The sequence below is a fragment of the Pistacia vera genome, unplaced genomic scaffold, assembly GCF_008641045.1.
Source record: "Pistacia vera cultivar Batoury unplaced genomic scaffold, PisVer_v2 Contig571, whole genome shotgun sequence".
Taxonomy (NCBI): Eukaryota; Viridiplantae; Streptophyta; class Magnoliopsida; order Sapindales; family Anacardiaceae; genus Pistacia; species Pistacia vera.
Genome location: NW_022196414.1, coordinates 458,109 through 485,488, shown reverse-complemented (window position 1 = coordinate 485,488; position 27,380 = coordinate 458,109). Strand labels below are relative to the sequence as shown.

Sequence of the window (27,380 nt, the reverse complement as noted above, 5' to 3'; positions counted from 1 at the left end):
GGTTGAAATCAACATGATGTATATCTTGGAACTACTTTTTTTAATGTCAGTAAAGTACCCGTCTGACCAACCACCTTGTTAAACATATAAACAATCTCAGTAAACCAAAAAAAAAACTAATTACAATGCTTTCATATAAGTATGTTGAAATCCGTAAAATTTATGTCCACCAGTGTGCCGAAAGGGAAAAAGGTTTCAGCAAGAGTAGTAATATTAAGAATATTCACTTTCAGTTGATTGCTGCAGTTCAGGCAAAGTAAAGATTAAATCAAACCATAACATCAAGTCCTTACAAAAGTGCTAGTAAGAAAAGGCAAGATTCTTACTTTGCGAATTTCTTCATAGATGTCTCCTTTTGAACAAGTTACTGATGGGGGTAGTTGGTACAGGAATAAATTTCACAATAAAGGCAAGGGGCCAACTGTTAAGATACAAGAAAGGATCTTCCCGTTAGTTACAAAGCAAATTGTTGATAATAAACTAACTATGCAGCATCATATTGGATCAAAGAGGCATCTCAAAGTTGATTTTGATTTGCCATTAAAAGTTTATCTACTTTAAAATTTTCTGATAAACATTCAAAGGGAAATAAGCTCTCTAATAACCTGATGAAACCGATAACAACTGAGATGATCCAGTGTTTCCAGTTGAGCCTGACAGTTGATGTAAACTTCCCAAGAAACTCAACGATAATTATCTGCATACAACAAACAAATTATCTTAGACAATCGAACAGCTTTAAAGCCCGAAAGGACAAGAAAATAAATTAAATCAGTCTCACCTGAAGTACAACGGTTAGTGCCACTATCCCCATGAAAAGATGGTTTTTAGTAATTCCTCTGAAAATATTCTTTTCATCTGGCTTCCGAGCATTAAATTCATTAAAGATCTGCATTCCAAACCATCATCTCTTCGTCATGCTTTCCAGCAGTATCAATTAATCACAGCAAATGTAGCCCACTAGCCTGACAATTTCTAACACTAAAAATATTATACTGTCTCACTTTAAAAACTATGATGGTACAGTATCTACCTGCCTTTAAATCTGGTAGAAGAGAGGTTGCACTCTTGCTGCTATATTGAAGAAACCACACAAGCGCATTCTAATAATTTAGATCATTGTCAAGCAATGATAGCAAATCTAATTTTCTGAGAGTAATTACCAGCTTAGGCCCATCTAAGGGGGTGTTTGTCTAAGCTTATAAGCTGGTCAAACTAGCTTATAAGCTCTAAAATTAAGCTGACCTGTTTGTTTATAACATTTTTTAGCTTATAAGTTAAGCTTATAAGCCCAAAAAAATAAGTTGAGGGGGAGGTACTTTTTTTTTTGGCTTATAAGCATTCTGCTTATAAGCTAGTTTGACCAAGTATATTACCACATTATCCTTGTTCAATTTTAAAATTCCTTAGTATACCCTTGTTTAATGTAGTACCTTTTTTAGTCATTTTATAATAAAATATACTTATAAGTCACATTTTACCAAACACGTCAACTACTTATCAGTCACTTATAAGTATTTTAACCAAACACGTAATTGCTTAAAATTTCAAATGCTTATAAGCACTTGTTGCTTATAAACTAATTTTCATAAGCTTAGACAAACACCCCCTAAATATCAGTTATTTCATATGATAGATTTCCTGGGATATGAAATTACTGAAAATCCAACAAAACTAAGCTCCCTTCTCTCTCTCTCTCTCTCTCTCTCTCTCTTTGCCCACCCAAAAGTATCGTACCTTGCAAGTTCACTGAGTTCTATACTGCCAGACCTTATACCTTGGTAATAAGGAACCTTTGACCAAGTGGCCTCAAGGGGTTTCGAACCCCTAACCTTTGGGTGAGAAACAAAACGTTTAAACCATCCAACCTCAATCAAAACATTAAGGTTTCAAAAAGAAACTCAAATTAAAAAAAGAAAAAAAATCACATTGTAATTGTGACTTACCTGACAAAGGACAAAAGCATTGAATATCAGTGTATTTTTCACTTTGTTAGCATGGCTGCTGTCATCATGCTCCAGATTAAGTAAACTCTTTCCTTTGAAGTTTAGTACGAGCAGAACACTCAATTGATAGACAGCCTGAAAGTTCCAAAACACCATTGACAATATTGGTTATGTTAAAGATGCAGATACCAACTATTAACTACCTCAAAAAAATTCTTTGCAATAACAATATAATATTTATAATCTCACAAACAAGTATACATACCTGTATTATGAGGTTCCTCCACATTATATTAGTTATAAGTGGTTCTCTGAAAAATATGCAGGATGCCATTAGTAAACAAAATGATTAAACACAGCAAAGGAAATTTCCAGTTTTCACCTGATATCACCCAAACCAATTAACTATTAAATACAAAATTAATTTAAATTTATGTTTAATTTGTTTCAGCCATGTCATTCTAAGCCAAACTGAACAGTCATTGATGAAACCCTAAAGACCATCAGGACATGACAGCTGTTAACATAGGGCTCAGGGATACAGAGATGAAGATTGGTTTGTATCTGTGAGAGGCTTATCTTTGATGCATAATTTCTCCCCTTTCTTCCCATTGTTCTTTCCCTTTCCCTATTTCCTCTCCTTTTCCCGTTCCTGTTCTACAACATCATACATTATACCTAAATTTCACACATACCGAAAACTAGCAAAAATAATGAAACTAGCAACTAAACCAGTTTCTGTAAGTTTTAGAATAGTTTCCTGTCCGTTTAAGTTCATCCTAAATTCATGATATATTCTTTCCAAACACCCCTAATTCTTCCCTTAAAACGAACATGAATTCACTTTAAACAGAAACTGGTTCTCCAACACTCATCAATGTCCTACCTTCGACCAACTGGGGGCCTGTGCATCAGGTGATCTGTTGGTGGTTCAGTAGCCAATGCTAGGGCTCCAAGCGTATCCATGATAAGATTAACCCAAAGAAGCTGAACGAAGAGACAATAAGAAGAAGAAACAATAAGCGCATGCTTGCAGAAACTTGTTCAGAGAGAGTGCACCTGTCTAAGAAAAGAGAAACAAACCTGTACTGCATTTAGGGGAACATCACCAGAGGAAACTGCGGCCACGAAATTAATAACAAGAGCTGCAACATTGACAGTAAGTTGAAACTGGATGAATTTCTGGATATTTGCATATACAGACCGGCCCCATCTCACAACCTAAATTCAACAAAAAGGTAAGTTGATTAAAGGATGTTTTGGCCCAAAAAAACTAGTTAATTGGCGAGCAATTCAATTTTAATTGTTAGTGTCAAATAAGATATACTGAATTTGTAAAAAAGCACAACACTAACCTAGATAAATGCATACATATAATAAACGTATACGCTCATATGACATATTTGAAACAACAATTCCAATATCCCAAAATGAATTCTCTTTCCAAAAATGATTATCATCACAAAATTATATCTAGAAGGTTAACGTAAGTATGTTCATAATATTCCGTGCAACTATAATCTATATTGGTTAATCTGACATTCATTTTGCTCAAAACAGCGAACAAAGCGAGGTAGTTTAGTTTCATCAATGATGAAATAATCAATTTGATCAACTACACTGCTTTTTTCAAGAAATGATTCAGCCATACATGAAAAAGTGATTCAGGACAGATGCAACTCTGGATTTTTCCCACATCAATTGCAATAATAAATGTTTGTAGGACAAAGACTAACCTTAACGACTGTAGCAAAATTGTCATCCAAAATAATGATATCTGAGCTCTCCTTAGCGACTTCTGTCCCTTGAATACCCATTGCAAGACCAATATCTGCCTGAACTCCAAAACAGTAGAATCTTTAACTGATAAGTGAAAATGAGATGGAACTACACGGGTAAGTAATCATAGATGAGCAAAACAACTACTGTTACAATGTTCATCAACCCAACTACTCATCTCTGCAATGCACCACTAGGATCCTTAATTTATACAGACCACTTAATAAACATGATTATCAACATTACAACTCTGTACCAAATAGATTTATTTTACAAGCAACACTGAATAAAATGCATAGACAATCAGAGCATTTGTAGGATACCAATCCAGTTGGTAGAAATGCATCTAGCAATCACCCATCCCCAAAACATACAATTAAGTGCCTTATCCAGCAAAAAGAAATATAAAAAAGGTGAATAAAATCAGCACTTCCCCAATCAATGTTGACCAGCTGACATTAGACTCCGGATTATTAGAAAGGAATGATATTACCAAGGCTGTGTTAAATTTATACACGTTATAATTTTTAATAGGAAATACAGTAGGATGACAATGTCACACCTCATGTAGTGCAGGAGCATCATTAGTACCATCTCCAGTTACACCAACAACATGTCCCCTCTTTCTCAATGCTTGCACAAGTAGAAGTTTATCATTGGGAGAAGAACGTCCCATCACCTAAAATAAAACAAAAAAAAATTATTTTTCCAAAAGTCACCATGTAAAAAGTTTACACAAACGATTCAGGAAAAAAAAAAAAAATAGATACTGGATCATACTGAAATCTGCTCAGCAATTTCTTCTCTTTGTGCATCTGGCAAGGCACGGAATTTTTTTCCATCAATGATATTAGGCTCAGTAGCATCTGCCTCTGAAGTTAGTATTCCACATTCCAAAGCAATTGCTTTTGCAGTTTGAATATTATCACCTGTCACCATGCGCACCTATTGTTCACAGATGAAAGTTTGTTCAACTATTTCATCAGATAACAACAAAAAATTCATAATAAACGGTTTCACTCAAACAGACAAACGTGAAAGAATTATGCAGAACCATTACCCATGTACTTCCAGATGGAAAAATTAAACTAAACTAAGAAAATAAGGTTAGTCATAACATTTCATAGTTTTGCACATTCTAAATAGCATTCAGAAAACCTCAAGGGTTGGGCTTAGCGGTAAAGCCTATGACTTCCAACTAAAAGGCCAAGAAATTAAAACCCCTTAAGTCACCTTCTTGCAATCTTGTATCCTACAAGTTCGTTGAATACCACAGTTGTAAACTCTGGAAGTAGCCCTCAGTTAGGAGTTGACTAACAAAATAAGCTCGAGGATTCCCCACTATCCAAAAAAAAAAAAAGAAAATAGAGCTGACACTTTCACTCTGCTAGATGAAAGTCATTCAGTCATTTTATTTTTTAAGAAAGCTATAGATTTTGTTACTAGTGAAAATGAGCTCTAAAACTGGACTATTAGGCCACCATATCAGATTAAAACCCCCAGATGTAAAAATANAAAGCAATTGCTTTTGCAGTTTGAATATTATCACCTGTCACCATGCGCACCTATTGTTCACAGATGAAAGTTTGTTCAACTATTTCATCAGATAACAACAAAAAATACATAATAAACGGTTTCACTCAAACAGACAAACGTGAAAGAATTATGCAGAACCATTACCCATGTACTTCCAGATGGAAAACTTAAAGTAAACTAAGAAAATAAGGTTAGTCATAACATTTCATAGTTTTGCACATTCTAAATAGCATTCAGAAAACCTCAAGGGTTGGGCTTAGCGGTAAAGCCTATGACTTCCAACTAAAAGGCCAAGAAATTAAAACCCCTTAAGTCACCTTCTTGCAATCTTGTATCCTACAAGTTCGTTGAATACCACAGTTGTAAACTCTGGAAGTAGCCCTCAGTTAGGAGTTGACTAACAAAATAAGCTCGAGGATTCCCCACTATCCAAAAAAAAAAAAAGAAAATAGAGCTGACACTTTCACTCTGCTAGATGAAAGTCATTCAGTCATTTTATTTTTTAAGAAAGCTATAGATTTTGTTACTAGTGAAAATGAGCTCTAAAACTGGACTATTAGGCCACCATATCAGATTAAAACCCCCAGATGTAAAAATAAATAAAAATACAACCCTAGTGAAGAGAAGTGGGCATTGAATCAATGCCATAATGATATACATATGTACAAATAAGATTTAAATTTATCTGTTTACAGCTTCAACAAACCCATGTATTCCATGGAAAGCTCAGTTTTGCCAGTTGAAGAATCTTGAAGAGCCAAAAAATGAACAGTAGAACCATAAATTCATAATTTCAACAAATTCCAATTTCCATGAATTTCAGACTTAAAAGAGGCATGCCCCTCTGCTTGTACTAACTTCACCATGCATTGAAACTAATGATATTTCAGATGTAAAAATTCACTAGGTAAAGAAACATTAAAAGGCAAGTACACAAAAGCATTACAACCCTTAAGATATGCTTAAAAGGAAAAGGAAATCATGAAATTACAGAACATGAATGAAAATTTGAAATTTGGAAACCAGAAAGATTATCCAAAATGCAACCATTCACAACTGACACTAAAACCTAAACAGAGTCTAAAACATTTTTAAACTGTAATAAAAATAAACATCAAGTTCAATTTGATAAAATGTTGGACATAAGAGCCCAGAAAAAAGAGAATGGATGAACCAAAAATCTAAAAGATTTATTTCATTAATTGTAAACCCTAGAAACACAAGTACAAATAAAACTGCACAATACAGACAGAGATATAACTGGATATTGCCCCAAATAGTGCACCATTATGAGCAGTCTTTCCAGTTATAATATATTCAACTTAGTAGCACAACATTTTTTTTCCCAGGGCAAAGAAACTTAGTTAAAACTTAAAATTTAAGAGTAAATATAAGGGAAATTTCACAACAAAATAAAAATTTTACACATTCACTTATCAGAACAGAAGTTGGAAGGTTGAAAAAAAGGTTGGTTCCATGTAACTGGGATTTCAAGTGTAGAGCATATGCACCAAGGAAATAAAAACCTTTGCCACTCGCATCTATTAATTGCCTAAAAGTGTAGCAATCACAACAACCTGACTTTAACCATATATGCAAAGCATGGCATCATTTCCAAAAGAGGAATTTAAAAATATTGTGGTGTTTCTGTGTAAACAGATATGAAAATGAAAAAAATAATTATCAGATCAAATATTGGGACAAACTAGCTAGTTCGGAAAAATAACACAGACTGTCAAATGATACAATTGCCAACCAAAAAGAGATAATCTGCCAAAGAGGCCACTGCACATAACAATGCCCAGTATGCAGCTCCATGAATTAGTTCAACAGAATATGAAAATGAATAAAAAGCAAAACAAATGTATTGATTCACCAGAACTGGGAATATCAGATTATTCAAGTTTTCAACATTTTAAGAAGCCAAATTTGAAAATTTAAAAATACCTTTACACCAGCAATTTGGCATACACGCACTGCATCTTTGACACTGGGCCGACATGGATCCTGCATATATTGACAGTATAAGCTAAGAAACCACTAAAAGTTTGCTTAAAATGACACTTAGTTGAAACATGTAAGTTCACATTTTTTTTTTTTTTTTTTTTTTTGGGATAAGAAACCCACTAAATTGAAAATAAAGCAGTGAATAAGCTATCCATAGTATCTATACATGTATGGGTCATAAAAATATAAACAGAAAAGAAACCCTTTACTAAAGAAATCAGTTACGGATATAACAGGTAAGTTGAATACTGCCATTCCTGTCATAGGACAGGTCAACCACTCCTTATAGGTAACATCCAGAAATTCAGGTGATAATCGAAGAGAAGCCCACAACTTAGCTTTGTCCCATAAGAATTGATGGAAGCTCATAAGTAATAACATGATTGCTTATGATAAACTCGTTCTTTACAAATCATGGTAGAAGAAATAATGTCCAAAATATAAGAATATTAGAGCGAGAGAAAGAAAAGATCCACGAAGGCAGTAAAAAAAGTATCAGTATCATGCAGATATAAAACAGTATTCTCCCAAGGTAGTGATCAGTGTACAATTTTGCAAAGAAAATGGCATGATGGCACTGTAGAATCTCAAAGTTACAGCCAATGATGCCATCAAATGCAAAAATTAAGTTTAAGAAAAAAAAAAAAAAAAAACATATAAGTTTATAACAAGTTAGGTACCACGAAATGTTGTGGAGGCACAAAAAATGGTCAACACACTGATAACACTATAAAGGAGAAAGTCGCCAAACAGACACATCATAGCTATTTACTCAAATAAGAGATTGGAAACCAGTAAATTTGTCCCCAGAATTCACTCAGATGCAAGGCCTTTTAGTCTTGTGTTTCATGAAGACAATCATGTATACCTTTAAACCCACAATAGCCAGCAAAACAAGGTCATCTTCTGGCAATACCCACTGAGAAAGTTGCTCCTCATCCGCTGGAACTTTTTCTCTATCATATGTTGTATAAGCGACTGCAACACAACGTAAACTACGAGAAGCCATATCTTCAATAGCATTCATAAAATAATTCACCTGCAGATCAATACTAGGGTCATGAAACACATTGCAACAGAAATGAAAAAACCAGAAACAAAAACAAACATTATACGAATTATACATCTAGGTTAAAACCTTTAGACACTTCGTAATATCTACAACAACAGATCCATGCATATTTACAGGTAGAAGTTTAACCCAAAAATAAAATCTTCCCCACCTTAACCAATCTTCCCTCCCAAAAATAAAAAAGAACAGAAAACAATAAATAAAGTAAAAAATAACTATAAAGGAAAGGCATGCAGAAAGAAAATAAAAAGAATCTTTGCCTCAAAAGGAAGTGAGTTTCTCAAACCTTTTCTTCATCCATGGCTACCAAACGATCATTTTTGTCAATGTACCTCGTACATGAAGCCAAAACTATTTCAGCGGCTCCTTTCCAGTGTATGTTAACTTCAGAATTAGGCTGTGATGTTGAAGCGCAAGAAGATCAGAAAAGAGGGGAAAAAGTTCACTATATATAAACATGTAACAATGTATTTCCAGAATTATAGATCATCCCTAGCTCATAAGAATTTATTTTGAACGTAAAACAAAAGAATAATAAAGTTTGTGATTCAATTGTTTAGCAGATGCTATAACTATCATCTAAAGAATAAGTAAACACAGTATTATTCATAGAATTTGTTTGTACTTCCTAATACTTCTGCATTGCAAAACTTACAACAGTGAAAAAGAGAGAGTGATGTAAAATCATAACCAATCACAAACTTGCATTCTGGGGTTACTTGAAGACCTTTTTCCACAAGAAGATTAATAAATTTAGCATATTTTTAATTTTACTAGCCAATTTGTTTGACTGAATAAAAATCAGATCTAAGATGTTTCTTTTCAAGATATATATACAGATACTTTACACCAGGTATGCTAAAACTCTAAACATTAGAACACTATTATCTTAACATTTGTTAATGTATCAAAAATGTCTAATTGATGTACCCTAGGAATGGCACTTTTACCTTGTGAATGTAGTGTAGTAAAAAATTATGTCATTATTATTTTGTTAATGAAAAAATTTAAAGAAAAAAATATCCTTCTTGGAGCGCAACACCTTGACTTCCAAGTGGTTACACATTCTAGTACTACACTGTTTGAATTTATATATATGTACACACCGTCAATATTCAGAAGGACCATCTATAAACAGAAAAAAAAAAAAATTGAAAAGAAGAAAGCAACTTTTTCGAATGCTTTAGATTCTGACACAAAAAACGCAATCAAATGCATATAACGTATCATTTGAAGTTCTGAAATAAGAATTCATTTCCCTTTCCAATGGTCACTGAGATATGCAGGCAACAATCATTTGACTTCTGAATGATAATTATGTGGTCACGTTACCAATTGCAATGCAACGCCACCCCGTTTTTTCTCAGAGTTGAATGGGAAGACATGAATAACAGAAGATTCAGATCTAACAGCTTCAAAGTTCATCCCCAGCTGCAAGGGAATCGATGAATAAGAATTTTTTTTTTTTTTTTTTTTTTAATTCCAAATTCACCATCGAATAGAAATGAGATTAACATAAAATGAAACCTTAATTCCCCAATAAAGAATTGCTTTTTCTGTTGGTGATCCAGAAACCTCTACATCTGCATCACCCTGCTGAAAAAGCAACAGCATATTATAATTATGACTGTAATGAAAGTGAATATTTGACTCAATGCTTTCAATTAAATTAAATGAGAATAGCATAATCCTATTTAGCTTACAGCAGGCACATAGATACTGCCAGTTGTGTTTTGTGCTATGCCTTCAATAAGTAATGAGGTCAGTGTAGGAGACAACTGGTTGCTATCTGGAGAATCAATCTGTTCCCCACCAACATAAGCGTCAACAACTGTCATCTGCAATATATATATAAATTTAAAACAAATTAGCCCATCCACCCTCTATTCACACTTGAATGTGATGTTACAAGCTCCACTGAACAAGCATTAATTGTGAATTGGCAAGACATGGACTAATAAAAAGTGATATCAATGCCCTCCACAAAACAGGCATGTCCCTTCAACCAATATACTACAACTTCAGTTAGCATTGCTTTAGACAATGAGTCACTACTATATCCTCTGTCNTGAGATATGCAGGCAACAATCATTTGACTTCTGAATGATAATTATGTGGTCACGTTACCAATTGCAATGCAACGCCACCCCGTTTTTTCTCAGAGTTGAATGGGAAGACATGAATAACAGAAGATTCAGATCTAACAGCTTCAAAGTTCATCCCCAGCTGCAAGGGAATCGATGAATAAGAATTTTTTTTTTTTTTTTTTTTTTAATTCCAAATTCACCATCGAATAGAAATGAGATTAACATAAAATGAAACCTTAATTCCCCAATAAAGAATTGCTTTTTCTGTTGGTGATCCAGAAACCTCTACATCTGCATCACCCTGCTGAAAAAGCAACAGCATATTATAATTATGACTGTAATGAAAGTGAATATTTGACTCAATGCTTTCAATTAAATTAAATGAGAATAGCATAATCCTATTTAGCTTACAGCAGGCACATAGATACTGCCAGTTGTGTTTTGTGCTATGCCTTCAATAAGTAATGAGGTCAGTGTAGGAGACAACTGGTTGCTATCTGGAGAATCAATCTGTTCCCCACCAACATAAGCTTCAACAACTGTCATCTGCAAAATATATATAAATTTAAAACAAATTAGCCCATCCACCCTCTATTCACACTTGAATGTGATGTTACAAGCTCCACTGATCAAGCATTAATTGTGAATTGGCAAGACATGGACTAATAAAAAGTGATATCAATGCCCTCCACAAAACAGGCATGTCCCTTCAACCAATATACTACAACTTCAGTTGGCATTGCTTTAGACAATGAGTCACTACTATATCCTCTGTCAACTATACGTTAATCTAATACAATATGGTCACAGATGCTTGGTCTTGACATCAAATAATACAAAGGATAAGCAATATGATTAACCTGGTTCAAAGTTAGGGTTCCAGTCTTATCACTGCAAATAGTTGTGGCTGAGCCCATTGTCTCACAGGCAGAGAGCCTTCTCACCTGCATTTCGAAATGAATTAAGCTACGAATAATTCATTTAAGTCAAGTTCCCATTGAAGACCAAGGATAAAAAAGTTTATAATACCAGCGCTTTGTCTGCCATCATTTTCCTCATTGAATAGGCAAGTCTGCATCATATTCAGAGAAAATAAGAACTACGTGAAAAAAAAAAAGGGAAAACAGAATATATTCCCATCAAAACTATGTCCAGATGGTGAGGTAAAACAATGTGAAGTATTGTCAAGACCAGGTGACTTCCACTGCATAGATGAACAGATTGGCAATATAAGAGAACTTTGGACAGATAAAACATACGTTAAGGTAACAGCTAGGGGCAGCCCTTCAGGAACTGCAACTACAACAATAGTCACCTGCAGGATTCCAGATATCAGTCATAAACAAAGACAAACATAGACAAGCTTGCAAGCACATGAGAACTATGAAATGTAATGTAACAGAACATACAGCAATAGTCAAAATTTTAATAGCTCCATCTACAGCATCACTAACACTGGTCCTGCCTGCTGTAAACTGAACTCTTCCATCTGCACTTTTGGTATGGCCAGTAAAGTATCTATACAAATTCAAACATATATGTCATACATAAGACTTTATTAATTAAATATATGGATACAAAAACAAATGGCTTGAGAGAGAGAAAATGCATACACTAACTCTGAGTTACCTGGCTAAAAGGACAACCAAGACTATGAAAGCCACTGTGAGCCCAACCATCCCAATAAAAGTTGCAACCCCATTTAGGCGAACCTTTATAAAAGTCAAAAAAGGAGCTGGTAATCATAACATATAAAACATGAAGTGTCATAAAAAATAATCACAAAAAATCTAACCTGCAGTGGTGTTTCTTCACCAGTGTCTTCTGAAATGCTAGCCATGAGCATTCCCCATTCAGTATTGGTCCCAACACTGGTTACCTAACAAGAGGACAGATATGTAAGCAAGTTGACAAATGCCAAAAGAAACCACAGACAAAGATCATCCTTTTAAATGTATACAACCAAAATAAAGGCTCTCACAATCTCCAATCCAGACAATGTTGCAGTTATACATCAATAAAAGTATTTTCATAATTGTTACCCTATCTGAAAGAAAAGTGTCCCACATTATGAAGTTGTATTCTTGCTATAATCACTACCCAATTCATCTCAAAAGCAATCTAGAGTCACACTAACCCAGCACGATCCATGCAAAAGACAACCAAGTATTATTTGTACTATTACGGACATTAAGAAACCACCAGCACACAACAACTAGAATATATCAAATCAAAGTAAGAAAAACCACATCTGGTTACAAACCAAAAGCATAAAAGAAAATATAAAAAGATGGAAGAGACACACAAGGTCCCATCCGATGCACATGCATACTGATTTGACAAAAAGGAAAACCAGCATAGGAAGAAAAGGAGTGTCACCAACCCAATATTGTAAAAGGAGCTACAGAGTAAATCCAAGAAATAGAGTATCATTAACAAAAGGATAGGGCAAGTTTTATTTAGACATTATAAACTACATAACAGTATGCCCATGCAGAACAAAATTGTAACTCTTTTCTTTTTTGGAAGGACAAATGAAATCATATTTAGAACCAATCCATGATTCTTGCATAAGACCCTTGCTATTATCATTAAGAGACTTCTCCATTTATTATATTGTTATTTAGATTTTCCAATTCTGAACTCAGATTCTAAAGAATTTTGCTTAAAATGGTACTCATTTGGCTTGGATCGGCTCCACTTTGTACTGGTAATTTTTAGTTAACTATTATACTGTTGAACAAGCACGTTCTAGGTTTATGCTAAGAAGGAGATGCAAGTAAATTTGGGTTCAGGAAAAAAAAATAGACACAGGATATTGCTCCATTCCCAATATTTTTTTTATGCTTGTTCACTTCTTATCCAATTTCACGCAAGAATAATGCTACAAATTCAAAATAATATTTTGAATTTCCCATACCATGTTTTTTGAAGGGCATCCAATAATATGCCTCTAATATCACAAAATGCATTTGAAATGATTTCCAAAACCTTTTCAAATTAAAAAATTAATGAAAATAAAGGAAATGACTCTTTTTCCATTATTTTTAAATGAATTTAAAAATCACATCCGGAAAATATTTCAAAAAATATCTCAGCCATGCACTTTTGGTAAAAATTTCTTACACCGCCATAATCAAACACAAAGAATTGTTTACAAATTCTAAATCAAATGCACCCTAACTTTTCCTCTACTCATATCTATTTCCTACACTCTTCTTTTCTTTATCTATTTTGGGAGAGTACATCTGGCCCACTATTGTAAATTCTATTTTCTCAAATTTTATTAAAACTTCACGGTTTCATATTAAAAAAAAAAAAAATGTAAATATCTCATAAAATATTGCCAAAACCTCCACTATAATACTCTAGTTCATATTGTTGGTTGTACATGTTTGTTCTTGTCTCATTTGGTATACCACAAACAAAAAGAACATGATATACGATTGAAGGGTTAGTTTCATTTCTCCCCCTGGAAAATAGCTAAGTCTTAACCACCCCAATGATTTTTGAAAACTATTAAATACCCCCTTAAATTATCCAAAACCTCCTTGAAAATATATATATATAAATTTAAAAAAAAAAACCCTAAATAAAGGTGTATTTAATAGTTTCAAAAGATCGCTAGGGTGCTTCAAACTTAGGAGTCTCTCAGGACATATAAATTAACCCATAATTAAAATGGGAAGAACACTTCATAACATTGCTCCATTCTTAATCTCCTTAAAAACAACTATTAAATAATAATGGGTTCATAAGATACAACTATTCATATTCAATTTTACTAACTAATCACCCTAATCCTCAACAATGCCTGTTCACCTCTCATAACCCTAAAGAGCATACCACCAACACCCAAAAAGAAAATACTCAAAGGAGAGGCCAAAACTGAGAGAGAAATTATACAACAATCACAGAATAATGCTTTAGAAAACAAGTTCTATTGGCTCCATGCCCAAAGAAGACAAATAAAATGAGCTTGGAATGCTAACAAAATAGTGTTTCTTTAAAATGAAGAGGAATAGTAGGACTCCAGATAATACTAGTTCATGGTAGACCAATGATTTTGTTGTTCATAGATCGACATTTGTACAACTAATAGGTGTTGTATAACCAAGAGATCTAACCATTGCAGAGTGATAAAGACAAGCGAGAACACTATGATGGTGGTGAGAGTAGTAGCAGCTAACTGGTGACTAACACTAAAATAGTGGTAGTTGAATTTTTGATGTAGGGTCTAGGTTTATTGCCTGTTAAATCAATTTTTGTTTGTCAATTTTAGAACTCAGACTATGATAACATTCTCCTGTTAAAATTAGCGAAGAACCAATAGCATGTTGCTTCAACAAACTTGAGAGAGGTAGTTGATAACAGTTATAATCTAGATGCAAAGAAATAATATTTACTTATAACTTTACTACAAGAACAAATACTAAGTATCTCACTTTGAGAACTCGTGGCTATTACTGCAATATATATGACAAACTGAAAAAACCAGCATTTCATAATATGATGCCACTAACATGCACTAAAAAAAAAAAAAAAAAAAAAATTCAAGGAGAATTATCTGATTCTTACAAGCATGACGCCATTGCCATCTGCAACCTTGCAGCCAGACATCAGAAATGGGTCCTTCGAGTCCTTGTGAACCTGCAAGCAATCATTAGGCGTTATAAAGGGCACACACAGACATAAGACACAGACATATAAGACACTGAATAGGAGTCTTACAATCTTGCTCTCTCCGGTCATGCTGGATTCATCAATGGAAAGAGAGTGACCAGAAATTACAACTCCATCAGCAGGGACCTAGGGACAGAGTTAAATTGTAGAATAAGTAGTGCATACTTAAAATTCATTAAAATTAAAGATTGGAAGCCGCTTACCTGGTCAGCAATGTTCAGGGGCATGTTAATAAATCTTCAAATAAATAATGCACATTCTAAACCATCCAAATTAAAGTTGCAAACCATTTACCTGATCACCAATGTTGAGGGGCACAACATCACCAACAACGATATCATATATTGATACTTCAGTTCTTCTCCCACCTCTAATGACCTAAAACAGTACACCTATGAATATAAAAACTAAAGAAAACAATATCCACCATCTAGAAGTATATTAGCAATGTAAAAATTTACCTCCAGATGTATGTTTCTCTTCTCCTCATTAAGGTTTTGGAATTGAAGAGATTGTCGATAATCACTTATAGCTGAAGAGGAATAAAGTAGTAAAGTTAAATGATATGGCCTGCTAAAACTTGAATTTACAAATATTGGAGACCCTTGAACAGAGTAAAGTTTACAATTCAGGCAGGGCAAATTTATCCAAATTTATCCCTTATGTGTCAAAATAGACAACAAACTTGACTGGAAATATGCACTTGCTTATATCTAGTATGCAACTTATTCAGAAGTAACAAATCCTCTCAAACAATGTAAAGAACTCTGTGTTCCTTGGAGTAAATCAGAAAACTGTACTCCAATTTTTTTAATATCATATAAATACCCACCAAAATTGCAATGCCCCAACCTCACCTATCTCATTCCAGTTAACTTTTCCCAAGATCATACAAGTGAATTTACAATAATAATAATAATAAAAGACATTAGATCCAGCAGAAGATATACCATACTTTATGAGATACTGAATATGGTAGTAGAAATTTGTATGACAAGGCTTTAGCTCAGCAACCTTTAGATATCTCATTATTTAGCATGTCTTGACCCCAAAACTACCTAGTCAACATATTTTCCATATTTGAAGAATCACTTGTCCTTGAGACAACTCCAAAGCTGAGCTGATGATACTAAAAGCTTAATTTGACTACTACTAAGTTGGTGGATCACTTTGTAGATATCTGCATTGATATATATGCTATGTCCACAAACGATAAAAGGTTTGGTATTTTCTAGTCTATTGACAACATTTTGCTGACACGATTTGGAGCAATTTTGCAAATCAACCAACCTAGATCAAGGACCTAATTTTATTGTTTGAGCTATATGTTATACATTTAAAGAAATATTTCATTTCAGGAATTTAGACGTCTGATTAGATTTTTACTTATTTGAGTTAGATTCAGTTTCCATAATTAGATTTTTTATGAAAGTAGGAATTCGGATTCTACTCAATATTTTTTGTCTTGTTCAAAACTTGGCTCATATGTTTCATTCCTTATCATAACAGCTATTTGACTAGTGGAAATCGAATTTCTCCATCTAATTCCTTAGGTTTTTTCCCCTTTGTAATTCCTCTAGTGTTCTTTCCTTTCTTCTCTCTCTTTCCCATTCATTCTTTCTTTCTTATTTCCTGCCTACTTGTTCCGAATCACAAATACATTAGATTTGGAAAATTTTCAGACCACCACATGTAAAATTAGTTAATCTACTAAAGTCAAAAGGGATTAAATATACAAACTTTAACTGATTATCAATATCACTAACCCTAAAAGTCTCACACTGTTTCATACAGAGAATACAATTTTTATGAAGCAGCACTTGGATAATACACTTTTCTTGCAGTAATGCATCACAAAATCCCTGTAGATATTATCTATGTCAGCAAGGGGAGAGTTTTTGCTTTCAAAATATAAATAAACTTATCCAACTTAAAACAACCTTAATAAATGTGTTCAAATAATTTTGCAATCAGTAGATAACTCTAAAATCACTAGATGGTTACAATGATAATCATCAACACTACCAAAGCATTTCATTCCAGGGTCATTTAACACAAGATTTTGTGCAAAATAAAAAGTGTTAGCAAATGTTTAAAACATAATCACTTACACAAGCTTAACACCTTACAGGCTTATTGCCTACTCCAAGTACCATAAACAATAGACTAATAACATAATGGGTCGTTCTACACTGTATTCCCTAAAATGCAACAATACACATTTAATTCGTACCTGTCACAACAATAACTAGAATAACCGCAAAGGCAATGCTCCCTCCATCATACCATCCTTCCTTAATACCCTGTAGTATTTATGGAATCAAAAAGTAAAAAGGATGAAACCATATATAACATATGAAGAGTTTAAACCTAAGATTCTCAAGAACCCAAAATTGTGTTACACAAATAGCCATTAACAACAAACGACGAGGACAGAGGACTAAAAGCTCTTATAATGATTGTTGATCTGTTGGTGCTTCCCAGTCATTGTCAGCTATTAAGTTATAGAAACGGCAGTAATTGTACCTATTTGAAGTATACCATTAACAATTCAGTAGCAAGAAAACTGGTACTAAAGTTTGGCCTTCTTCAGGAAGATTAACAGCTTCAAGTTGACTTATGGCAGCGAAGATGCTTACAGTAAATTGATGAAGAAGTGCAATTTATTTTTTATAATGGTTAATTTATTTATTTTGAGCTTTGATATTACTTATGCAACTAGAGGATTATGACAAGGAGATCTTCTTTCTCTTTCCTTATTCATTACAGCAGTAGATGTATTGAGTTGTCTCAGCAATGAAACAGGAAGAAAAGTTCTAAAATTCCTAGAACTCATTTTTAAACTCTCCCAAGGACTTCCTCTAAAATGTAGACTCTAAAACAATAGTGTAATCAGGATATGCCCAGTCTTGGCTTACCTCTGTCTTTATACCAAGCGCCAAAGAAGCCACCGCAGCTACCATCAATATGATCAAAGTAAGATCTTGCCATGCTTCCCAAAGGAACATCTATGAAGAGCACAAATAAGTTGAATAAGTTATCGCAAATAATCTCTTAGAAGAAAAATGCACCACAAAGGAATTCAGTAGAACTATGAAAAGCAAATTACAATCAAAAGATTCAAATTGATGATAAAACTTACCCAAAAACTTCTTCCCTTTTTCTGGGGATAGGTGTTTGATCCAAATACATTCTTTCGTTTAAGCAAGTCAGCATCATCACCATTAATTCCCTTCTCTAAATTTGTTTTTAACAAATCAGATAGCCCTTTAACCTAATGAAGCATCAGAAACAAAAATAAGAATAAAATATAATAGCCTAAAATTTTTTTTAACAGTAAAATAAAAACACAAGTGAAGGTGGACTTGCCCCCCCGCATTGCTGTAGAGCAGAAATATTATGATCACTTGTCAATGAAGTAAGTTGTTCTTGCCCAATTGGAAAATCACCACTAGGAACTAAAGAAAATTGCTGTGATTGACCTGAATATTAAAAACACCAAGTGAATGATAATTATTGTCAATATAGGATCAGTTTCCATATACTATGCATATTAAACACAAAGTAAAAACGAAAAGTAACATAAAAAAAAAAAGTACAGTTGACTTTAAAGAAAACTCACAATAATATCATACATAAGAAACCAAGCAAGAACAAATGTTAAAGAACTTCTAAAGAAAAAACTGTCAAAATGGCTTTACAGTATAAATGAGACAACGGTAGTCTCAGCTTGGTTTACAGAAAAAAGAGAGAGAGAATAACCTGTAAGAACTAAACTGACCAAAATGAAAACCTCAAAAGCTACAGTCAAAGTATACAATTGAGAGGAATTCTTCTAAGAAAAACCAAATGGAGAAATTTAAATGACCTGACAAACCCCTATTCTAACAAAATGCAACAAATGAAGAAGAAGAACACAAAGATAAATATGTGTATATATATATATATATATATATATTGGCATAGGCAAAGAAGAATACTACTCCGGTGAAAACATTAGCAGAAAATCGCCTTATTAAAACCAAATCATACGATTCTGATGTATAGCTAATGAATGCTTAATGTAATCTTAAGCACCAAAAAGATCAGTACCATTGCCTTGTAGAACACCTTTGAACCGATATGCAGCCTAAAACAGAAAAGCACGAGGATCAGAAATTATATACATAATTACATATACATATATATCTGACTTGAATTATGCATAAAAACATTTCCTATGATAGATTATATACTCGTATGGCTTCCACATGTGCTCTAATTTTCCTCAATGATTCTTTCTTCTCCTCTTCCTTCTTAAGATCCAATGTGTACCGAAATCGACGAGAGGCATTTAACACAAGGGCCGCTTGCTACAACAGAACAAATTTAGTAAGTACAGACATTAAAAATAATTTTTTTTTTTTTAAATCCATCTTCAATAAACAACAAAACCATGGATTCACAAAACACTGTGCCAACATAGTAACGTGGTATGTATGATAAATGTAATGCCTAAACCGAGTGATTTGATTAAATTTGAGACTGTTACACCTAACTAATCTATCAATAAGCAGTTGCACAAGAACCAAGACCTCAAATATACACGAAACTGAAGCATATAGACATTATAGGTAAAGCATCAAATTTAAAAGACCCAGATGCCTCCGGAAATAAATTTCAGAAATACTTTAAACAATTTTAAAAATGCCATATATATAAAAAGAAAATAACACGTAATCAATGGATTAATTTCGAGCAACGACCAACATTTACTTGGCATCCAGAAAGGAATGCTAGAACAAATATAAAATGCAGCACATTCATGCTTTGAAGTCATATAGTGACAAGAAAATTATAAATTAATAAGTTGGACTTGAACTAAACTGAATATAAAGGGTTAAATGACTTCTCCAAAAAAACATACTCCATTACAATCAAAGAAACGCTCGATTAGTAACATCGATTAAAAGGTGAAAGGAGAAGAAGAATAAACATACTCTCCAACGCCTGAGACGTTCGATGGTAGCGTCCTTAGTTCTTGTGATATTAAAAGGATTTTTGTCGTCATCAGAGAAACTAGGCCCTGCCTCCAAGTCATTCGGCGATTCTTTTCCTATATTGTCCATTTACACTGTCGCAGGAGAGATGGCACCCTCAATCTTACTTCTGATTCCTTCTCTAAACTGCCCATACAAACAGGTCTTAGCAAAAACAAACCCTCGTTTCTATATGTTTCTAAAAGAAAAAGAGACTTTAGGTCATTTTTTATGATTTACTTTCAGTATAAGATCTTTTTTAATAAAAGAAACTGTCGTTTGCAGAAGCAAATATTGTGTATATACATAAGATAATTACAACCAATTAGTAGTTGGAAGCCGGATTCCTTGTTTTCAACAGTAGAAGAGAATTGACAATCCCAAATAAACCTAAGCAAAATACTAAAATAATGTTCTATGTACGGCAAATAGTGTACTACAACACAAAATAAAACGCGTTTTGCGTATTATACCTGACCTGTCGCCGGATCTTCTTCTCGTCAACTGAGAGTATTTTGCTTTCAAAAGCAAGTCCCCATTTTAGTAAAAGAAAATATACATACTGGTTAATGTAAATTAATTAAGCGGTTATATTTCGATCACGCGGTGCCGTCTGGGTGTCGTGTAAGTTGTACGCGTAAACAAGTATTTTGGTAATTTGAAAATGTTTATCCCTTCTCACGTGAATTAAAGTTTCAGCTTCAAGTTTTGTTTTTCTTTGATTTATATAATAACGGTATTCTGACAATGTTAATTACATGTTATATAATAGTAAAAGTCTTCATTTTATATGATTCTATACAATGATATGATATTGATAAAAATAAATCAAATAATGGAGCAAAATTTACTATAGCGATAATTTTTTGAACACCTTTATAGTTTAAGAATTATCATTCACCTCCCCTATAGTCTAGAGACTATAACTGCATAGCCTCCCTGTAAATTTTCTTTGATTATTGCATTGTTAACTACCCCATGTTGAGATGATGGAGGCAAATAAATGGTTAATTACATTTTAGTCCACTTTAAAAACACATTAATTTTTTAATAATACTGTGCGTGATTTTACTAACCAATGTACTAACCTTTGTTAAAATCACATATAGTACCCGTACTATACACATGGTACCCGTACTATGCTTTAAGTTAGTACACCAGTTTGTAGAATCCATTAGTACCCATAGCATTACCCTTAATTTTTTATTTTGAAAATAGTCCTCTAGCTCAACTGACATTATATCAAACTAACTGGTAAAAAGTAAATGCGACTGTTCAATGCTAAATTAAGTAAAATAAATTTATTTTAAAACAATGAAATAATATTCTTTATGAAGTTTTTTATTTTATCCAATAAAATCTTAAATCCTAAACTTGAAATCTAAGAATCTTCTCAGCAAAACACTGCCATCACCACTCCGCACCAAAAACACCTTTTTTTCAGACATTCTAGTATTTTCTACACTAGATTCTGTTAAGTTTAAGACTGTTTCACTAGAAAACATAAATTAATGCATTATAAGTTACATTAAGGACATATTATAGAGACAACAGTTTTTGTCCCGACAAATTTAGGGTAGGCTTTGGTGCATCACATTGGACTAATTCGTATTAGCTTAGAATAAATGTAATTTAATACTGTCATATGTTTGGTATAACATTGGATTAAATATATAGTTAATGATTTGAATAATATAATAATTATTAAAAAGTCTAAAAAAATTCAAATTAATGATAATTAATTTTTAAATGAAAATTGTTAAAATTAAAAGAAAAAAAATTAGAAGTGGCAAACATAGCCTCAAGGAGCACAGCCGACAACACCGTCGGAACCATTGGGTTGATCACCCGATTTTCTACCCAGTGGTGGCAATGGATGAAATAGATAGATACCTTCATAATCCACTTCTTGTATAATCATTTTTCAAATATGTTTACGAAACATTTTTGGGTTGCCAGCTTAAGAAATAATCAGTTATTTTTTAAGCTACAACAAAACACAACGAAGCCTAAATAAGGAAAATAAATACATCAAATTGCTCAAATTTTTAAATTTTATTGTATATTTTAATTTAACTAAGCATTAATCTAATTGTTTTCATTAAGGACATATTGTGTTTAAGTTTATACATATAAGGGTAACTTTGTCAAAAAAAAAAAGAGGCCGGGGGGGGAGGGCTGTGCAAAAAAAACCGTTAACCAAATCGAACCCGGAAAATCAGGTACCCGAAAATTCAGGTCGATTTCGGATAATTATAACTTGATAACCGAATTTTCGGTTCGGGTATCAGTTATTTACTTTAAGATAACCGGGTACCCGGTAACCAGTTTTATTAAAAAATAAAAAAAACGCAGACTTTCAATTTTCAAAGGCAAAAGCCCCAAATCCCTATGCCCTAAAAGTTTAGCCCGTCACTACGTCAAGTACTCAAGTCCCACACACAGCCGCACTCAAACTCATCTCTCTCACTCTCAAATTCTCCAGTCTGCATCTGCACCGCACAGTCGCACTCATCTCTCTCACTCTCAATAGTCGCACTCATCTCTCTCAACTCTCAAATTCTCCAATCTGCATCAACAGTCTCCACTCTCCACTAAAGTCTAAAAATTCTCCACTAATCCACTGAAATTTTCTTCTTGAGACTGCAAATTATTGGGCTTCACTTTGCTCCAGCTCCATGACCTTTCTGCACTGCCGTCGCTGGCGCCGTTGGCTTGATTTGCAAATTAAAAGTTGAGGTTGTGGGCAACTAATGATACTACACTAAATCTTAAGTGTCACTAATTCATTCACAAATCTAGCACTGGCCACAATGTAATAATCAGAAGTTGCATTCTGATCTATTGTGACTAAGAATGAATAAGATTGACACACATGAATTTCAAAGCTGGTATAATTCTACTGTGTAATTTTAATCAAATTCGGGTCACAAATCAGATACCTGAGGGTCACAAATCGGATACCCGATTTGTGACCCGACTTTTCGGGTACCCGCAAAATCGGGTATTCTAAAAACCGGTTCGGTTTGCAGGTACCTTTTTAGGGGTACCCGGTTTTTGGTCAAAATCGGAGCGGGTACCTGATTTTGCACAACCCTAGGGGATAGAGTGTAAGACTTTTAGAAAGAGACTATTTTTCAATTCAAGAGTAAAATGGGGACTATTTAATATAATTTCACTAAATTTTATGACACTTGGAAGATTTCTAGTTAATGAATTTCAGGAGAGAATAATAATTTTCGAAATATATTAAGGAATTAAGGTTCCTTTATACGGACATATATACCACTACCAGATGGCCCAAATTTATTTATTTACAAATTCCGTTTGGGATTTAATTACAATGAAATGTTCTTTTTCTCTTTGCTACGTACCCTATAGATAATTAATATTGCGACAAAGAAATTATGCAAGTAAATAATAAAATATAGAATGACATCAACATACCAGTTGTTTTAGAAGTAACCGTAACGGAGGAGAATATCTTGAGTAGATACAACAATGTGTGGACGAATTGTGATTCAATTAGCTAGCTGCATTACCCAGAAATTTTGATTTAATTAATGAAATTGTAAATAAATAATCCTATTGTACATTGAATGCAGAAGCTAAGCAGAACTAATGATATCTTCAAGACAAATTGGGACGGACATAATTGTAAAGCAGTAAGCAAATAGCAGACAAAGAAGCCAAGAAGGACGATGATATAAATCACACATCGATAACATTAATAACATCAATAATACATGCATGCTACCCATATATCCTTCACCTATATATATATATATATATAAGCTTTGCGGAAAAAGAAATTATTCTAAATTCTGAATCTGATAAAAGTATTGTACCTTATAATATCTCTCCTCTATATTTCTTGTAGCGTGAAGAGAATTATATGTAAAACATGCATGGGTGTTACTTATCTACATATGTATACAAACAAAATTAAAAATTACTTCACAAGTGTGTCACGTAAGGTATAAAGTTAAAAGAATGCAAGCGAATCCTAAATAATATAAGCAATAAGGCCACCTGGAATAAGGATATATACATATATATATAGCTATCAACGAATGCTTCCCTTTAAATCTTTATGGTTGAGTAAGCGCGTTAATGTTAAATCATGAAGTTTCCTTTTCCTTTGACAGATGGGGAGATGGGATTTGAAAGAAAAAAAGAGAAGAGTGTGGATGAAGAAATGTGTAGCCAATTAATTGGATGAATGAGTTTGTAATTGTGATTTGGTGTGCGGTTGGAATAACATGATGTGTAAAGTTAAGCCCAGTGTCGGCAAAATGATGGTAAAGTTTGTATGAGTCATTCCTACGTGTTACAACCAAACATGACAAGGATTTGTTCTACATACCATTCAATCAATTCATATATTCTAATAATCTAAGGCGGTTATATATGTTAACAGTCTACATATGAACATGCTTAAGCGAAGCTAGAGTAAGTGTGGTCAATTTTATAACCGACTAAAATAGGTATCGCTTCCAATCTTTTATGTCATCTCTACTTTATCTCCATTCTGGAAAAATCATCGACAGGTCATTACTTATGCTTTGGTTTGAAGTTTTCCTTTTTAAAAGAAAAATATATAACTATCTGGTTTTCTTTCTCTTTCTTTTTCCTTTTCTTTTTGTTTGATGTCAAGCCCTTCAAAAAAAAAAAAAAAAAGGACAGTAATATCAAAATTTTTTTAGGAAAAGGAGTTTAACTTATATAGACCTCGAGAGGGCTTAAAATTCTTTTTTATAGTATATATATAAAAAAAAAAAAAAAAATCATCAATCTGATAATAAAAAAATTGTAATAACAAAAGAAATTATTATGTAATGTAATAAATTTTATCATTAATTTTTTAAAATGAAGAGAATAGAAAGACAAAAGTAGTGCTAAAATAATAAGGAATTATATATCTGAAAAAAATTAAAAAATGAAAAATAAAAATTAATTTTTGTATTTAAAACTCTAAGAATGCATCGACCATTTAATATCATTTTCTGAAAAAAAAAATCGCTGAAAAATATCGACCATTTAATTTTTGTATTATTTGTAGCAAATTTGAATTTAAATTCACCAAACTTAAGCTAGTTCCTAAAGCTAATTGTAGACTTTTAGTTGTTCTCTTTCTAGCATATTTAACTAATACTGTATAAGAGAAACTTATTAGTTTCTTATTTGTCAAATATTAAACCCAACTCCGACCTAATTAAAAACACTTCATCTAAAAAAAAACCAACAACATTCAAGCCATCAAATAATTACAAATTAAATTTAAGATAACCGCAAAGATCAAATCCAAATTAAAAATAACATAAATACAAAATTTTCATAAGTTAATTGAGGTTATGACCAATTTTACTGTAAAAAAGAAAAAAATAGAAAATATAGCCACAGTTATACGAGGTTAAGTTAAAAGAGAAAGACGCTATTCTGTATATATATATATATATTTTTTTTTTGGTTTTTTGGGCCTAGTAAAATGCTAACTAAGCACATCCTAATGAATTTAATTTGAGTAAAATGCTCATACCTAACAAAGGGTCTCTGTCTCTCAATTATGACCTCGTTCCTGAGAGGATGCAATTTTATGAGTCTCAAAATTATAATGTTTAAATGGTGATTGAGTCCTGAAATCTTAAGAATATATATAAATTTAAAAGCCCATTGGACAAAATATTCTGCGTTCCATGGACGTTAATTTAAAAACGATGGGCAAGTTGAAAACATTGATTATTAACAGGTTGAAAGAGAGACAGGAAGCATATATGGATAATCAATTATCAAACCCACCTCCAGATGTTTTTAAGAGAGATTATAATAAATATTACATAGTATATCACTTTTCACTCTCTTCCTTCTATTCATGATCCTCCTTTGATTTGTGTGATCTTATACAACTTTTTTGATTATATGCTTGATATGGGTAAAATATATTCTACATATAAGTCAAAATAATATTCGTGCTTTTTTTTTTTTATTCGAATTTAGACTTTTGTGCCGTTGGATAAAATTAAAAATAATTAATGTATCTGAATAACACACTGATCAATTTAAATTATCAAAGTAAAACAAGTGGATAAATAAATTCTAAATGAAATAAACATATAAATATAAATTACATGGTTGATTTGTAGTTGGTGGAATATGATGCTTAAGATGATGTCATATCAATTTATATAAACGAATTTTTATGTTAATATATATTATTATCGCTTGAACCAACCTTTGATATTTTTAATCATTTTTTTATCTTATATTTATTTATTTGAAAATTTTTAAATTCGCCAGGCATGTAATTAAGCAGCTCCTTCTTTTTTCTTTTTTTCTTTTTGTCTTTTCTAAAGGTAAAACCAAGCCTATACCATTCACGAAGATTGAAAATTCAAAGATGGAATGTTTATTACTATTCCAAATTATAAGCTAGAAGTAAAGATGAAGTTAATGGTTAGATTAAATACATACAAAAAGAAAAAAAGAAAAAAAGAAAACAAATAACTTTAAGAGCGCGGCAGCATGATGATAAAGAAGAGCTCAGTTTTAGTTTTCTTCATATTAATTATTTTCTTTTATCAGAAACTTACCCCCAAACAAAACAAAAGCACTAACCTTTTGAAGACAGTAGAGGAAACTGAAACTGGGAAAACTCTTAATCTATGGTTGCATAAATCGGATCGGCTGCCTTCTTGAAAACTGTATAATTGGATATGCTTAGAAAAGCTTTATATATATATAATCCAAGCTCAGGGAAACTAACGAGAAAGACGCAAAAAGTTTGAGGTAAAATTAAACACCCCTGAGATATGATTAGATAACAAATCAACCCTTCAAAATTTATGAAATAACAAAATTTCCCTGCAATTACCAAAACTTTATTATAAACTTACATTATTAGGAGCTAATAAATATTTACCAAATTAACCCTCATATCTTTTATTTTAACACCTTAAATTAATTTTTTTTAATATATATAATTTACTAATCTATCCATAATAATTCAAGTCATAATGACGATGCAATTTTCTTATTGTCTAGTTAATTATGTAAACCAATATAAGCTGAAAAATAGATATAAATCAAATTAGAGTTAAGATATAAGCGGTAAAACCCAATTAATTGTTATTATTTATTTATTTTTAATGTAATCTGATAGTAATAGTCTTACAAAATAAAAACATTATGTTGGAAGATGATATCAGACTTCTAAAACTTTTCTTCTTCTTTGTCAAGTCAATTGCATTTTGCT

At 32.6% G+C, this 27,380-nt stretch overlaps 1 protein-coding gene across 1 annotated transcript; it reads right to left on the bottom strand.

The window, feature by feature from the left end:
- On the bottom strand, window positions 1-26,839 carry LOC116109101 (calcium-transporting ATPase 8, plasma membrane-type-like). Its single transcript, XM_031395346.1, has 36 exons — window positions 26,744-26,839; window positions 23,576-23,661; window positions 20,090-20,275; window positions 19,346-19,462; window positions 19,221-19,239; window positions 18,480-18,592; window positions 18,253-18,384; window positions 18,029-18,118; window positions 17,344-17,413; window positions 15,572-15,642; window positions 15,405-15,488; window positions 15,159-15,236; window positions 15,006-15,077; window positions 12,223-12,306; window positions 12,057-12,139; window positions 11,837-11,945; window positions 11,687-11,742; window positions 11,457-11,499; window positions 11,288-11,371; window positions 10,839-10,973; window positions 10,663-10,728; window positions 10,468-10,566; window positions 8,627-8,737; window positions 8,137-8,307; window positions 7,209-7,268; window positions 4,506-4,670; window positions 4,288-4,404; window positions 3,683-3,781; window positions 3,030-3,167; window positions 2,833-2,933; window positions 2,212-2,257; window positions 1,947-2,081; window positions 782-889; window positions 606-697; window positions 327-421; window positions 1-240 (listed from the first exon to the last, which is right to left on the bottom strand). Exons 3-35 carry the CDS (start codon window positions 20,216-20,218, stop codon window positions 340-342), a joined length of 3,159 nt encoding a protein of 1,052 aa, XP_031251206.1. The 5' UTR covers window positions 20,219-20,275; window positions 23,576-23,661; window positions 26,744-26,839; the 3' UTR covers window positions 1-240; window positions 327-339.
- Between the last annotated feature and the right edge of the window lie 541 nt (window positions 26,840-27,380).